Below are 15905 nucleotides of genomic sequence, written 5' to 3'. Positions count from 1 at the left end.
TTTGAATTGGGCTTCCTGTCCTTAAAGTTCATTCTTAAATAAATGGCACTAAGAATCCCAAGACAAGACCCCAATTTCCTTTCTATCATTTGGTGACCCATGATGTATTTCCACAAATTCTTTTTACATATTGAAGAGAGAATAATATAAAATCAATGAAATAGAGACTGAAATTATGGATATGACCACTAAAAGAAGTTTGTTTTAGAAAAGGAAAATATTGGAAATCTTCCACAAAGACTGATATAATGAAAGAGATATGACAAGTTTTCCACATCAGTACTTATAGAGGAGCATAATTACACACACACATATATACTTAGACTTAAGAAGGACTTATGACTATCTAAGAAATTCTATAGCAGAAGTTCGAAAATTCAGCTAAAATGGACAAATTTTAAAGTGCTAGTTCTAACTTATTAGTTATTGGGTAAATTGAAGAGTATGATACTTTTTGAGGAACCTAATTTTGTGGTACACAAAAGTCTATAAAGTAATTTTGAAAATACAGTCTATTTGGAATACTATCAATTAATTTCATTTAATGTGATGATGGTATTGAATTTGAATGAAAATATCCCTTTTTATCTGAGCACCTATTGGTGGACTGCATTTGCAAGTGTATGAGCACACAGGACAGATCCATCAGAGGGTACAATTATGCAGCATCTACATAGTTCATACTCTAAGAGAGCTGATACTTGCTAACTTTGACTCTTTTAATGGTGATATAATGGATAATTGGGAAACCCATTGTTTATCTAACAGATGAGGCTCACAACAAAGGATGTATGACAAGGAACCTGAGTTTTTAAAAAGTCTTGGGAGTTGAGTGTCACAGCTGGTGTTTCATGAAAGGAAAAATAAAATAAATTCATATAGAGTGGTCTCTATCACACTGTAAGTCCTAGCATAGTCCCCAACAAGATAAGGGGAAAAACTTTACTAGCAAAATTTGCCTAGGATACTGTTGATGACCTTGTTCCCACGGATGTTAGATTTCCCTTTAGTATATTAGACTAGGTCACATGGTCTCAGGGCAAGAACTCAACATCCCTATTGCTTCCCCACCCCTAGAGTTCTTGTCTATAAAACTGATGACTCATTAGGTGACTGATGAAGGCAAGAGATGATAGACAAATTGAAAGCTGCATGTAGTAAGTGTAGAGTCAGGGTCTGGATAAGACATTTGCCCATTAAAACAAAACAGGAGGAAATGAGGATCCTGTTATAACCACTCACAGTCAGTTGGGTTCCTGATCCACACTAAGTCTACAAGTCATCAGGAGGTACATTGGGATTACACTCAGGAGGTAGCATAGGACACTGAGTGAGGACCCAGATATTCATGGAAAAGTGTGAAATGGAAAAGAGACAGGGAAGATATTGAAAAGGAAGAATATGGAAATGAGGATATAACAAATTTTAGGTTAAAAAAAGGCAAGATACATGATTCTAAGGTAAAATGATGCCTTCCTGTCTCCATTATTTAATATCTGTGAATGTCAACACAACAATGGAGAGATGCATGAGACCCTGGAGAAGTTGGCAATGAAAGCTAACTTTAACATTCTATTCAGTTGTAGATATTAGGACTATCATACAATAAGCAAAATACTACCTTTGACATCCAAAAAAAAAAAAAAAAAAAAGGAAAAATTTGCCAACAGCCAAGAAGCTGGGGTGGAGATTCACCAGACATGGTGCCAATACCATGTTCCCCCTGCTGTACACTGATCACCACAGTGTGGGTTTTTAGGACTGCTGGCTGTCTATCATGCTCAACTTGGCAGGTGAATAACATGTCCTCCTCATATGCAGATACATTCACCAAGCACCAGCTAGTCCAGCTGTAGGTTCCATCCTTGTTTACTGCAAATATAGAAGGCTCTTCTATCCGGGATACTTTTCCATTCTCTAACCAGGACAACTGAAGGCTTGAAGGGTAGAACTTATGCACCTGGCAGGTGACACCTATCAGATTCCATACCATTGGTGGCTGCTGGCTGATCTCCATAGTGGGTGAAACTGAAACAGCAGAAGCAGAAGCTGAGACTTCAGAGCCAAGCACAGAAAGACCCCAGAGGAGAGGCTGAAGTATGGAGGAACCAGCTCCCTTGCAAGTCTGTCATGGGACAGGATGAGTATTTGTGCCACAGTAGAACCCCTAAACACAGCTCCTGACACATAGGTGCACAGGGTAAGTGTCGTAATAAGTGAAGTCAATAAGCACAACTTATGGTGATATTTTACTTGTACTGAAATGTGATTTTAATTGTATGATAATAAATAAAGTTGCCCTGGGATCAGAGCTATTAGAGCCATAGCAAGAGCATGGTGGTTAGAAGAGCTAGGTAGATTTCTGTGTGTTCAGGGATACAGCCAGTATTGGAGACATATGCCTTTAAGACCTGGAGGGCGGTACTTACAGGCAGTGACTAGGCAGTCATGTGTTTGGGTTTACAACCAATGAGAAGGCAGAACAGGAAGACTATTTAAAGACAGACAAACAGGAAGTAGCTCTCTCTTGGGGAAGCTAGGAGCACTGCAGGAGGTAAGATTTTATCTCTGAGCTCTGACCTCTCGGCTTTCTCTTTTACATTGGCTCTGTGTTTCTTATTTTAATAAGACGATTGGTTACATCTACAACAACTCCCAAGCACACTGAGAAAATAATAACAACAGTAAAATACATAAAAAATACCAGGAATGAGGACTGTGGATCATAATCAGTACAGCTGTAATTTCTTCTGTTAAAATAAATACAGTTTCCTTTAGGCTGACCATAGTCTATGATTCCCATCCCCATATGGTATGCATGAATTTTTGCTGGGAACTATGGACCAAACCATTCTGAACAGATATGAGATTGAGCTGGGATTCAGCAACATTTACCTCGGATGGTGTCAGACAAGTTGGCAGTCCCACGAAGAGGGCCTCCTTGCAAGGTGACATGGGACACCTCACAGATGATCTGAGAGTGGACATCCTGAGGGCTCAGCACCACCTGGGCTGTGCTGGAGAGATTGTAGGAGACACTTTCTCCTTTGGGGTCCACAGTAGTTTGGAAGTGAGAGAGCTCATTTCCATCTTTGAACCACTTAAGTGTGATGTTCCGAGGAGAGAAGCCATGGGACTTGCATGTGAAGCTCACTGTCTGCCCAGGACTAACTCTGCCTGCAGGGCCCGAGACCACAGGAGGAGACGGTTTAGCTATAAAGAAGCATGTAGACAATGATGTGATTGTGATGCCACCACTGTTGACATAACATTGTGAGGAACCTTCATAAATATTATTCTCATTGTTATTGTTTACTGTGGTGGTTAGTATCAATGCCAGAGCTTCAACCATACTGAGGATCTGCTCTACTTCAAGATGACAGCTGTGTCCTAGACATGTACCTTAACTGTTTATCCTCCTCATTTTATTTTTTGGTTATTGGAAAATTTTTTGGCAGGGTTAGTTCTGGTCCTTTTTGGATGTCCCTTATTCTTTTATCTCCAGAGTTTGGCAAAGATCCCAACCAGTAAATGAGGAAAGGCAAGGCCAGGTAGAATTCTCAGCCTGGGCAAATGAAGGCAATTGTCAGTGTATTTTATATTTTCTACCATCTACTCCTGCTGGCTTCCTCTGGAAACCTTACAAATCTAGGGAAAATATTTCTAGATTCACATCTATAGTAACCCAGGAAATAAATGACATCACAGAGGTACCACAAAGCTGGAGCCCTTCCTGCTTCCCCAGTTGTTTGCTTCCTTTCCTGAACAACGTGCTAGTACGTCTCATCTGTGTCAAGTCTATATTTAACATTGAGAGCTCACTAGTCTGCATCTCCAAATGGGCTTCAGTTGAACTTAATTTGAGGTTGAAAACAGTGATTATCTTCTGCAGAAGAAGCTAAAGGTGGTTCATTTTCTAACTGTTAATCATAGGAGAACAGGTAAGAGCCTGTTGAGCACAGAGTATACTCCCTAGTTAAAAGCACACATATGGGTGGACTAGCAGGAGGAAGGCAGTGTGCTGTGTAGATGTTTTATGTTGAGGTTATTATGTGTAACAGGTACATTTGGAAATATCATACACATGTGTATTTGTATATATGTGACTCCTTCTCAAATGTGCATCAAACCAGGAGTGTAAACAAGTGTTATTTGAAGTCAAGCTATCTAAACACAAGCACACCTGATGTCCCTACAGGCTTGAGGGGCTATACCGAGTCATTATTTATCATGAGTTTCTGTCCATCTTGACATTTCCCATTTTCCCATGACCAAACCTTTGGTGGGATTAATATCAGAGTGCATTTGGGTGGACAGGTAACACAGAACAAAGGACAAAGCTCAACCCCGAGAGGTGGTTAATTTGAATCCTATTCTTTAGCTAATGAGCATCAATGCCCCCTTTCATGAAAACTGAATAAAAACATCACCATAGAAAGATGAAAATGAAGGTAGAACCCCATGCCTAAGTGTGAACTTACAAATTCTATGTATCACTGCAGTGGTTACTACACATGAGATCATATATTTATTCTTTGCCACTTCTGTTAGCTGCAGCAAAATTCATAAAGGCCCAAGATGGCATATCTCTAGATTGTTTCTGCCCCTACTCTGAAAAACCTATATAAGGAGCAGAGTGTAGCTAGAGTTTTCCTGCCTTCCCCGCAGTCAGGACAAATCTTTGTCACCCGCCAGTCCCACAGCTGCTCAGACCCAACCAAGTAAACACAGGGACTTATATTGCTTACAAACTGTATGGCCGTGGCAGGCTTCTTGCTAACTGTGCTTATAGCTTAAATTAGTCCATTTCCATAAATCTATACCTTGCCACGTGGCTGGTGGCCCACCGGCATCTTCACATGCTGCTGGTCATGGCGGCATCTGGCAGTCAGTCCTTCTGCCTTCCTGTCCTTTTATTTCTTCTCTCTGTTAGTCCCGCCTATCCTTCCTGCCTAACCACAGCCGATCAGGTTTTATTTATTGATCAATCAGAACAACTTGACATACAGACCATCCCCCAGCACAGCCAAGTGCAGACCATCTCAGACACCTGCACTCAGGCCCATGGTCCTAATCATCCTCTATGCGGACCTGCTGGGTAACGCCACAAAGAACCCAAGAAGGGCTCCCACAGGACATACAGAACATCCCACAGCAGCAGAGCCTCTATTCTAGTAGTTCTCAACCTTCCTAATGCTGAGACCCTTTGATATAATTCCTCCTATGGTGGTGATCCCCAACTATAAAAATTTATGTTGCTGCTCCATAACTGTAATTTCACTACTGTTATAATCTATAGTATAAATATCTGATATAAGACTCCTGTGGAAGTGCTACTCAACTAGCCTAGGTTTCATGACCCACAGGTTGAGAAGTACCTTTATACCCTGACATTATCCTCCTTCTTAGTGATCGTCTTACTAAGTTGGCCAGTGCCTTTTACAGTGCATTCAGGACCACTAGCACTTTCTTCAAAGGGGCTAATTATAGAGAGCCTGGTTGAGAGCCACCCACCCCCACTTAATTGATAACTAAGGTCTGGAGAGGGAAAGTGAAAATCTAAGTTCATATGGTTTCTGGGTAACAAAGCTCACAAGATGAAATATTTCCACCATGTCAGCAATAGTAGAATGCTTAATTACTGCTTAATGGGCTATACTAGTAGAAGATGGATGATCTGAACTGTGGGAGACTGGCTCAAGAAGTTTCAGAGGAGAAGAATTTTAGTATATTACCTAGGGATGGTTCTTTTCATATTTTGCTGAAGAATACAGCCGCTGTTTGCTCTTGTCTGAAAAGTCTGCCTGTGGCTAATTTGAAGAGTTTTAGATTAATTCCATTGGCAGAGGAAATCTCAAAACACACTCACTTGCTTATTATTGTTAACTTTAATGAAGATTTAAAATAAAAAAGAGCAAGCTGAGCAAGGAAAAATCAAAATTCACAATTTGAGGAGAAAGGGAACACAAAGTAGAATGGAATTAAGCCCTGTGTTCAAAGAGATAAACAGATTAAGAAATGAAATAAAGGGAGTGGTGACGTCAGGGCAAGATCCCACCCAAGAATGATTCTAACACGTAAAAAGGAATTAAAGAAAGTCTTAGATCCAGGTATGGTGGTGTACACCATTAATCTCAGTGGTTCAAAGGCAGGCCAGTGGATCTCTGAGTTTCAGGCCAGCCTGGTCCACAGAGCAAGTTTCAGAATGTCCAAGGTTAGGCAGTCAAGGAAACCAGAAAACTGGTGAAGATGTCATGGAACAGGGAGCTCCAGCCACTGCAAGCATTCGAACTTGGCAAGTTTGGCCACATGGTTATGGCTTTACAATCAAGAAGTTACCAAGGAAATCTATTGAGGCTATGCATGTGTCATGGGTATCCCTGAATGGAGGCCTAGAGAGGCCATTTATGAAGCTGTGAAGGTGAAAACTGAGTTGCCTTGGCAACCTCAAGATATTGGAAATGCCAGAGTCATAGGATACCTGCTAAGGAAAGCTGCTAACAGAAAGTAGAACCAGCCCAAGAGATAGAAGTATGTTACAAGTCAACCAAGCTGAAAGGAGTTGGAGGTCTGAAGAACATTTTGACATCAGACATAGAGATGCAGAGTGTAGAATTTGCCCAGTGGTTTTTCAGTCTTGCTTTGGTCCAGTATTTTCTCACTATGCTCCCTTCCCTACATTTTGAAATAGTAATATATATCCTATGCCATTATATATTGGAAGTTCATATTTTTTTTAATTTTCATTTTATGAGGCATTGCAGTTAAGAGACTGAATGAGTTTCAGAAGAGACTTTAAACTTTGAAATTTAAAACATGTTGATACTTTGATAGACTATGGGGACTTTTGAAGTTGGACTAAATGAATTTTGCATTGTGATATTGTTACAAGCTTATAGGGTCCGGAGAGTGGAATGTGGTAGTTTGGACGTATTTGGCCCCATAATCTCATAGGGAGTGGCACTATTAAGAGGTGTAGCTTTGTTGGAATAGGTATGGCCTTGTTGGAGGAAGTGTGTCACTTTAGGGTTTGGCTTTGAGGTCTCCTATGTTCAAACTATGCTCAGTGTGACACACATTTCACTCCCTGTTGCCTTTGGATCAAGATGTACAAATCTCACCTTGTTCTTCAGCACCATCTCTGGCTGCGTGCTACCATGTATGCCATGGTGATAATGGACTAAGGCTCTGAGTAAGCCACCCCAATCAAATGTTTTTTTTATAAAAGAGTTTCCATGGTCATGGTGTCTCTTTACAGCAATAAAAACCCTAACTAAGACAAGGGATGTAGCAAATCACCATTTATCAGGAGTTTCTGGGTATCTTAACACTAACCAGATTTGAGTGACCAAACCTTTGGCGGGATTAAGATCAGAGTGCATTTGGGAGCACATGTTAAACAGACAAAAGAGCAAAGCTCATCTCACCCTCGATATGTGGTTAATTTAAATCTTGGTCTTTGTCTAATGAACATCAGCATCCCCTTCCATAAAAACTGTATGAAACATCACTACAGAAATTTGAAAATGAAGGTAGAATCCCATGCCTACATATGTGCTTACAAATTCTACTTGTCACTGCAGTTGTTACTAGATGTGAGATCATATATTTATTCTTTGCCATTGTTAGCTGCAGCAAAATCCATAAAGGCACAAGATGGCATTGTCTCTAGATTGTTCTTGCCCTTTCCATGAAATATCTACTTAAGGAGCAGAAACCTTTAAACTAGTGGCTCTCAACTTTCCCAATGCTATAACCCTTTAATACAAGTTCCTCATGTTGTGGTGACCCCCCAACCATAAAATTATTTTTTGTTGCTACTTCATAACTGTAATTTTTCTACTGTTATGAACAGTAATATAAATATCTGATATGTACAATATGGTATGTGGACCCATGTTGTTCCACCATCAGAGGGATCTCGACCACACAGGTTGAGAACTATTGCTCTATACCCTGAAATCCTTCTCTTTCTTAATGATTCTCTCATTAAGTTAGCCAGTGGCTTTTAAAGCACAATCAGGACTGTAAGCACTTCTTCCACAGGGGCTAGAGAGCTGATAACCATGATAAGGAAGAGTGCTAGGGCTCAGTGAAGTACTGTATCATTAGATTTCTGAGGGAAAGAAAAATGTCTGGCCCCTGAAACTGTTCTAATGCAGACCTGTGCAATCTAGGAAAGTTATGTCCTGAGAGTGAAGTTGAACATGGTTCTGCTTTGGCTGGATTTTAAGGACCTTGGGGTCTCCTCCTGGAGAAATGTCCCTGGCACATTAATTGGTCTTCAGGTTGTTTTCAGCAGGCTGTGCCCTGCTGTTCTGAAACATACAGTGTTGTCATTCCTCAGCTTGGTGGCCTAACAGTTCTATCAAGGGAATAATTTCAAATATTTCCTGTTGCTTCACAAAATGTATCAAAAAAGATTTTCAATCCAGGTTGTTTATTAGAACCTTCTGGAGTCTTAGATATTTCTGATACCAAAATTCATATCAGACCAATGAATGGAACCTGGATCTGGGATTTCTCTCAGTTTCCCAGATTATTTCAAAGAGCATCTAGGTGGAGAACCTCCAACCCCAACCTAAGTTCATTGATAATTAAGGCCTGGAGAGGGAGAGTAAAGAGTCCAAGTTCACATGGCCCATTAGTAACACAGCTCACACTGAAAATATGTCCTACAAGTCAGCAGTCTCTCTAAGTATGACTTTACTCCTTCAGTATAGCCAGTCTACATACTGTGCTGGCAGGGAGAGGGTACCATGTGAGGGAGGCCCCTGTGGCACACATCAAAGAGTAGCAGTGCTGGGATGCATATGTGGACAGTCTCAGTCTTCTGCCCTGTAGAGCACCGAACTAACAATGCCGTGTAATGATCCCTGATATCAACATCTAGGTTGTGTCCATAATATTGACCAGGTACCATGGCTGTCATCATTACATAAAAGGAAACTGAGGATTCCACAATAAATAGTTTCTCACCCATGGCTTCCTGATTTAAGTCTCCTGGCAGTTCTCTGGATTGTCATAGCACGCTGGAAATTGGGTGCAGGTGTATATGTCTGTGTCCATGTCAGAGGAGCCACAGGTGACAATTGACTTCAGGGGAATCGGTCAACCAGCATGCAAGGCATTGGTGGGTGATTCTCAGATAGGCAAGATCCCAATGGCTTCGGCCACAGAATGTCTATTGTTACTGCTGTGCCTTTACATGTTTGCTGCTGCTGTTTTTCCCTAGTATATGGCATGGTGTGAATGGGTATGGGGGAATCCTCACTGCCTTTAATGTAGTGTGATTATCTCACAGAAATATTCTGTTCTACAGGGCATTTTTACATGTGAATTACAAAAGTGATTTCCTCCCAATCTGTACTGTTGAACTGAAGCGATGATTTTAAACAATTATAGTGTTAGTTTAAATAGGAATTTGATGATTGAGGGTCTTTAATAAGTATTGCAAGGGATTATGATAATGGCTCTCTTAGTGGGAAAACTAATATAGGTAAAAGCAAGATATGTTGTCACCCCCACCCCTAATAAAGCAGGGACTGCAGAGGATAGAAAATAAGAAAAAGGACATGTGACATAGCTATTTTCTCTTGAGGAGCTGTATAGACTGTGCCTTAGGTTAATGATTAAGAAAGAAAATTGTGTACCAGAATCTAAGATAGCTCAAGTTCTTTTAATCTTAATGTTGAGAACTGTGTTCACTGGTTTCAGTGTGCATCATGGCTGAAACAAAGTTTTAGCTATGACTTAAGTTAGGTTAAGATGTTTTTGTTGATCTCAGTGGGCCTCCCTAGCTCTCTGCTTCCTCCCCTTCTCATGTGGTCTTCATTTACCATGGTCTCCTATTCCTTGTTCTCCCTCTCTTTTCTTGATCCAGCTAGGACCTCCCGCTCTCTTTCCCTCGACCATCGCCCTTCATTGGTCCCACTCATGTCCAGGCTATTCATATAGATCTCATCCATTTCTCTGTGTCTTTTTTGGGGTCCTGTTTTCCATGTAGCCTCACTGGTGATGTGAGTAGCAGTCCAGTAATCCTTGTTCCACATCTAGCATCGTCCTATGAGTGAGTACATACCATATTTGTCTTTCTGAGTCTGGGTTACCTCACTCAGGATGATTTTTTCTAGATCCATCCATTTGCCTGCAAACCTCATGATGTCATTGTTTTTCTCTACTGAGTAGTATTCCATTGTGTATATGTGCTGCTGGCAGTGGTTGAGAGATGGCCGGAACTGACCTACTCTGGTGATGGGATGGCCAAACACCCTGATAGTTGTGCCATAAACCCCATCCAAGGACTGAGGAATCTGGATGCAGACATCCATGGCTGGGCCCCTGGTAGAGCGCTGGGAGTCTAATTAGTGAGAAAGAGGAGGGTTTATATGAGTGAGACTTGTTGAAGCCAAGGTTGGATAAAGCACAGGGACAAATAACCAAATGAATGGAAACAAATGAACTATGAACCAAAGGCTGAGGGGCCCCCAACTGGATCAGGCCCTCTGAATGGGTGAGACAGTCATTTGGCTTGATCTGTTTGGGAGGCATCTAGGCAGTGGTACCAGGTCCTGTGCTCAGTGCATGAGTTGGCTGTTTGAATCCTGGGACTTATGAAGGGACGCTTGGCTCAGTCTGGGAGGGAGGGACTGGACCTGCCTGGACTGAGTCTACCAGGTTGATCTCAGTCCTCGGGGGTGGCCTTGATCTGGAGGAGGTGGGAATGGGGGGTGGGCTGGGGGAAAGGGGAGGGGGGCGGGGGGGGAGAGCATGGGAATCTGTGGCTATTATGTGGAACTGAATGGTGTTGTAAAATAAAAAATAAATAAATAAATAAATAAATAAATAAAGCAAAACAAAAACAAACAAAAAAAGATGTTTTTATTAATAGCTTTGAGGTAAAAACTGGTGGAAGAATTTAAAGTTCAGAAAGGCCCATAGTTGAATGAGTGACTCGAGGTCAAGGAACAAGAGTAAAGCAGCCCAGTTATTACTAGCTAACATGCCTTCCTTGTAAGGATGGGTTGACAATCAGAAATGGTGATTAATTCTTTGTGCTTATTTCAGACTTCAGATTCCTTATATAAAAAAAAAAACTGTTGATGAATTAGTATGCACCCTGAGGATTTAAAATAGAGATGACTTATTCTTTTTCATATATAAAAGTTTAGATTTGTGATTCTTCTAAGATTACTTATAAGATTACCTTTTGAGATAAGTAATGAAATGACTGCCCCTTTCTCTGTAACCATAAAATGCAGCCTGCCAGCAAAAGAACTGGCTAAGAAACATACTTTGCTTGCTTACACACTGTTAATCTATGCGGGTTTTTGGGACAACTTGTTTTTCATCTGCAATACATAAAATATTTAATCATGTAAGGGATATGGAAAACATGTTGGATTTTATTTGTATTCATTGTAATCATTCCCTTAAAAAACAGAATGTAAGCACATTATAATTTTTATACTGCTTAAAAGATTTTTAAGATTTGCTGGAATACATAAGCTATAAGAGAAAAATTAAGTTAGTTAGAAGGAAGACATTAAGAGAGACAGAAGGGATAAATCTGGATAGAAGTAAAAAAAAGAAAGAACAGAAAGAAAAGATGATAGGGAGACCCTAAGTGTGTGTGTGTGTGTGTGTGTGTGTGTGTGTGTGTGTGTGTGTGTGTGTGTGATTTCCCTTTTTTGCTGGCCCCAGGGAGTTGTTTCTTTCCCCTTGCTGGCCCCAGAGGACAAAGTTTTACTCCTTCTGATAGAAAATTCAAATTGAGTGATTAGTCCACTGACTCCAGGGCTCTTCTTCAAACCATGAGCTGCTAGAGGCTGGTCCTCATGGCAGTGATATGTATACATTATACAAAAGGAAAAATTGAAGTTCAATTTCAGTAAGGTATCCAGGGTTTTAAAACTATGATGCCACCAGGGTGTATGCCAGAGGATTTGTGGTCATCACCAGGCCACAGATGAAGACACTGAGGCTGAAACAGAGACTCTGTCCCCACTTCCCTGCTGTGTCTCAGAGGCCATTTCATGTGCCCTCACTTTCATTTACCACAACAAAGCAACACTCCCCACTTCTGTAACCCTGCCACTGACTCGGACTCTTCTCTAAGAACCTAAGTTGAGGAATTCTAGGCCAAATCCCTGTTCCAGGAGTCTCCAGACAGGAGGTTCTTATTCCAGAGGCCTCAGGCTCTGGGAGACCAGCCTTTTTCCTTCTTCCATGGACAGATGGCATTTTAAAGACTAGATACAGGAGGCAGCTCCATTCTCTGACTGCTGCTTAGGGAATAAACTATGTAGGTTGTATACCGTGTATTCTGTGTTAGTCTGTGATGAAGGGCACTTTGTTAACATCTTGATTATTCCTCATCTGCTCACAAGTCAGGTGTCCACTATGAACCTCAGCATCTTCTCTAAAGGGATGAAGTGACCTCTCCCCTATAACACATGCTTAGGGAGAAAATGACCTAACAGAGATGGGACACATAGCACATTGTATTTTTCCCTCCTTCCATACACTCTGTCATCAAGGGCATCCTTCGGGCAAATGACATGGCAGACGAAGTATGACTGGAAGCTTATGGATTGCATCTTAAGTGAGCCACTTGCTGGTTGGGGTTGCCTAAGAAATCTGTGACCTAGAACTTCATTGTCCTTATTTGTGACATCTATCGAGTTAGGATGAAGCCACTCTCCCTGTCCCTCTCCATTGAGGGGTTGTGAGACTTGCTGCAGCTGCACACAGGTAAGTAATAGGTAATATGCTGATAAACCAGTTCACCCTGAAACCCAGCAGGCCTTGACCACAGGGTTTGTGCCTTATTGCCAGGACTGTGGTTTAATGGGGTCATCCACTGTGGCACTACTTCTGTGGGGCTTCTAAGTTGAGATAGAGTCCCATGCTTGGACAGCAAGAAGCTAGCCAGGAGTCAGATGTAGGTTCAAGACCAGATCTCAGCAACAATGATCACAATGGCTATGTGATCATGGACAGGGCACTGGAGCACAGGGCTCACATCTCAAACAGGACTGGGCTGGGTAGTCTGACTGTTCTTCATTCTATAAAATTCTCAGAATCAAGACTTAGAAGGAAAAACCTCAAGCTTCTGTCAGGAAATTCAAACTGAGTGTCTTGTTGCTTCAGCTGATGACTGGAGATCTTCCACATGGAGACACTCCAGGATATAAGCTTACAGTGCCCAGAACTCTCAGTTCCTGAGAGTTGGTCCCTGACATAAAACATTTTCAGACACATCCAAGGCATAAGCCTAGCTTGGAGCCAGCATCTAAACCAGGGCTGCGGCATTCCACAGCGAATGTGGGCATGTTGTGGAATGTTCTCAGTGTGTTGTGGATGAAGAGGAAATGAGAAAAGGACACTGCACCCTGACCCTGTCACTTTCTGCTTTGATGTGCTTTACCTCTTGGGAGGAGGAGACACATACCTTGGGGGTAAAGAGCTCCTGCTTGCCTGCTACCTGGCATCTCTGTGGACATCTAGATGGAACCTGTCATAACTAGGTCCTGTGTCATTGGGGCAGAAAGGAAAGACTTACTCAGGTGGGGAAATATACTCTGGAGGCAGTAGGCCAGGTCTGACCTGTCCCTGGACAGGGCAGTCAGCTCTTCGGGTCTTAATGTAGCCAGTATGCTGGACTCTGCTGGGACTGACAGAAAACTAAGCATGGCTGGGCATTCAGACAAGGGTATTAATTTACCCCCATTTACCAGAAGGGGACTTCTAGCCAAGAGGATGTCTAGGCCTCAGCTTCCTTGGTCCACAGTTGGAATAAAGTCACCCTATGAACACGAGGGTCACTTCCACACTTGCTTCTTCCTTGCTGCTCACAGAATCCTGGGCACATTTTGACCTGTTCGAGATATCAGGGATGAGGAGGACAAAGTGGTACTTACCAAGCACATTCAGCACTGTGCCTCCCCCAGACGGAATCTCCCTGTCAGATTCTGTTCTGATGATCTTCACACAGTAGTAGGTACCAGCATCAGCAGGTGTGACATTACTGATGCGGATGGAAAAGTCCAGGTTGCTTCTCTTTGTAACATCTGTAACATTTGTGACTCTGGGGAACTTCTCTCGTGTGAAACTATATATTAGGTGCCGACTCTGCCCTGTACCCCTGAACCACTTCATGGGCCCCACAGGGAGCAGGGAGGTCACAGTGCAGTTCAGAGTGGCTGGTTCTCCAGCATCAACAGAAACTGATTTCTCAGGCTGAATCACCTTCAGCTCCTTCTGTGTATCTGCTCCTGCAGGAAACATCAGTCAGTACTCATCATGATGGGAACCCAGAGGCTCTAGTTCATAATCATATACTGCTACTTACTAGAGCTCAGCATGACATGATCACAGTTTTCCTCACCTGGGCCTCTGAACACAAGGATTAACAAACAGGAGAAAACTGAATCCCCGACACTGAGAGCTCGGCAGGATTCTGACTGAAGCCCCAATTCAGTTTGCAATGCTTCATCCAGTATCTGCTGGTTTTCCCCTTCCGTGCACATGGCATGAGCCCTTCTCATGTAATAGTATTGGCTGTGATTCATGGGACTCTTTAAAGCTAGTTAGATATGAGTGTAAGAGCTAGATTAAAGTTAATGAGATGTACGTTTGATTACAAGATTCTAGGTCAGGCCTCCAGTTCTCAATGGGGTTTGCTTTACCAGGTGGAGTGATAATCCCAATATGTAATAACATGCACCCTAATAAATAGAACATCTGTTTAAGTTAACAGTTCTTAAAATATGTGTTATAATCTCAGTAGTTAGCTAATTAATTTTATGTGTGAGTATTTTGCTTCCATGTATTTCTGTGCAACAAATGCAAGCCTGGTGGTCAAGGAAGCTAGAAGAGGATGTCACAACCCTTGGAACTGAAGTTATATATAGTTATAAGTCACCATGTGGAGGCTCAGAATTTTACCTGGGTCTCATGGAAGAGTAGCAAATGGTCTTAACCCTTGAACTATTTCTCCAACCCCAGCATTATATTGACTTTAATGATGATGCAACAGATTCCTATAAAGTTAATGGTTTGACACAACAGAAATGTTTTATTTCATGCTTTGGAGGTCAGAAGTTCTAATTTGGTATGTCAAGGCAACTGTCACATGGTCACAGCATTCCACCCTCCAGGAGGCCCGGTTTGTTTCCTTGCACATGGTGTGGACACCTGGCTGTGCTCTCCCTTGTCACCTGTCTTCCCATCACAGTACCTTATTTACTCAGTGACTCTAAGTCCCATAACACTGACACTTCTGACCCCTTCTTGGATGGACTTTGATGATCTGGTAGGTGCACTGAATTGTACTCATTGTACTACACTACTGGACAAAGACTGTACAACATTCATTTGAGACATGAAAAGTGAAAAAGGAAAGTAAGGAAAAACACTAAAGAAAAGTCTACAGCCAAATATAACACCAAATGGAGATAAACTGTGAGCTGGAAACAAATGGCATCCAGGAGTTGAGAAGTACATAACTTAGTCCATTAGTCCTATGGACAGGATCCACAGAGGATTTAGTAGGTTACAAATAATATCTAAAACCATGGAAATGGACACCATAGCATTACTTAATTAGCACTGCAGGGGAATGGGGTACAATAAAGGGAAGAAATTGGAGAATTTTGAGTATAGTAGCAAAATAATTAGAAAAAAAAACCCTGTTGTCTAATACCTTCCTGGTTTATTAAAATATAAAAACTATAAATCTAACACACTGAGCTAATTCAATCTGAGATAAACTCAAAGAGGCCCACACCAGCACACACTAGAATCCAACAGACAAAAGAGGAGTAACAGAGAGTGCTGAGAGCAGCCTGGAGCATGACTCATCTCATCCTGCTAATGATGTGAACACAGCTCTTATCAGAAAT

At 41.8% G+C, this 15905-nt stretch overlaps 2 protein-coding genes across 2 annotated transcripts in view; one reads left to right on the top strand and one right to left on the bottom strand.

The window, feature by feature from the left end:
• The window catches only part of LOC143266765 (uncharacterized), a 401183-nt gene that overhangs the window by 244789 nt on the left and 140489 nt on the right, over positions 1 to 15905 (top strand). The gene's annotated exons all lie outside the window — the stretch shown is intronic.
• The window catches only part of LOC102903903 (signal-regulatory protein beta-1-like), a 35039-nt gene that overhangs the window by 4327 nt on the left and 14807 nt on the right, over positions 1 to 15905 (bottom strand). Inside the window, exons 2-4 of the mRNA XM_076563846.1 lie at positions 13923 to 14276; positions 2896 to 3213; positions 1714 to 2028 (exon numbers count right to left, since the gene is read on the bottom strand). Coding sequence (XP_076419961.1) covers positions 1714 to 2028; positions 2896 to 3213; positions 13923 to 14276 — 987 coding nt within the window. The remainder of the gene's footprint in view (positions 1 to 1713; positions 2029 to 2895; positions 3214 to 13922; positions 14277 to 15905) is intronic.

Source organism: Peromyscus maniculatus, chromosome 2 (assembly GCF_049852395.1).
Source record: "Peromyscus maniculatus bairdii isolate BWxNUB_F1_BW_parent chromosome 2, HU_Pman_BW_mat_3.1, whole genome shotgun sequence".
Lineage (NCBI taxonomy): Eukaryota > Metazoa > Chordata > Mammalia > Rodentia > Cricetidae > Peromyscus > Peromyscus maniculatus.
This window is presented reverse-complemented; position numbering and strand designations above follow the sequence as displayed.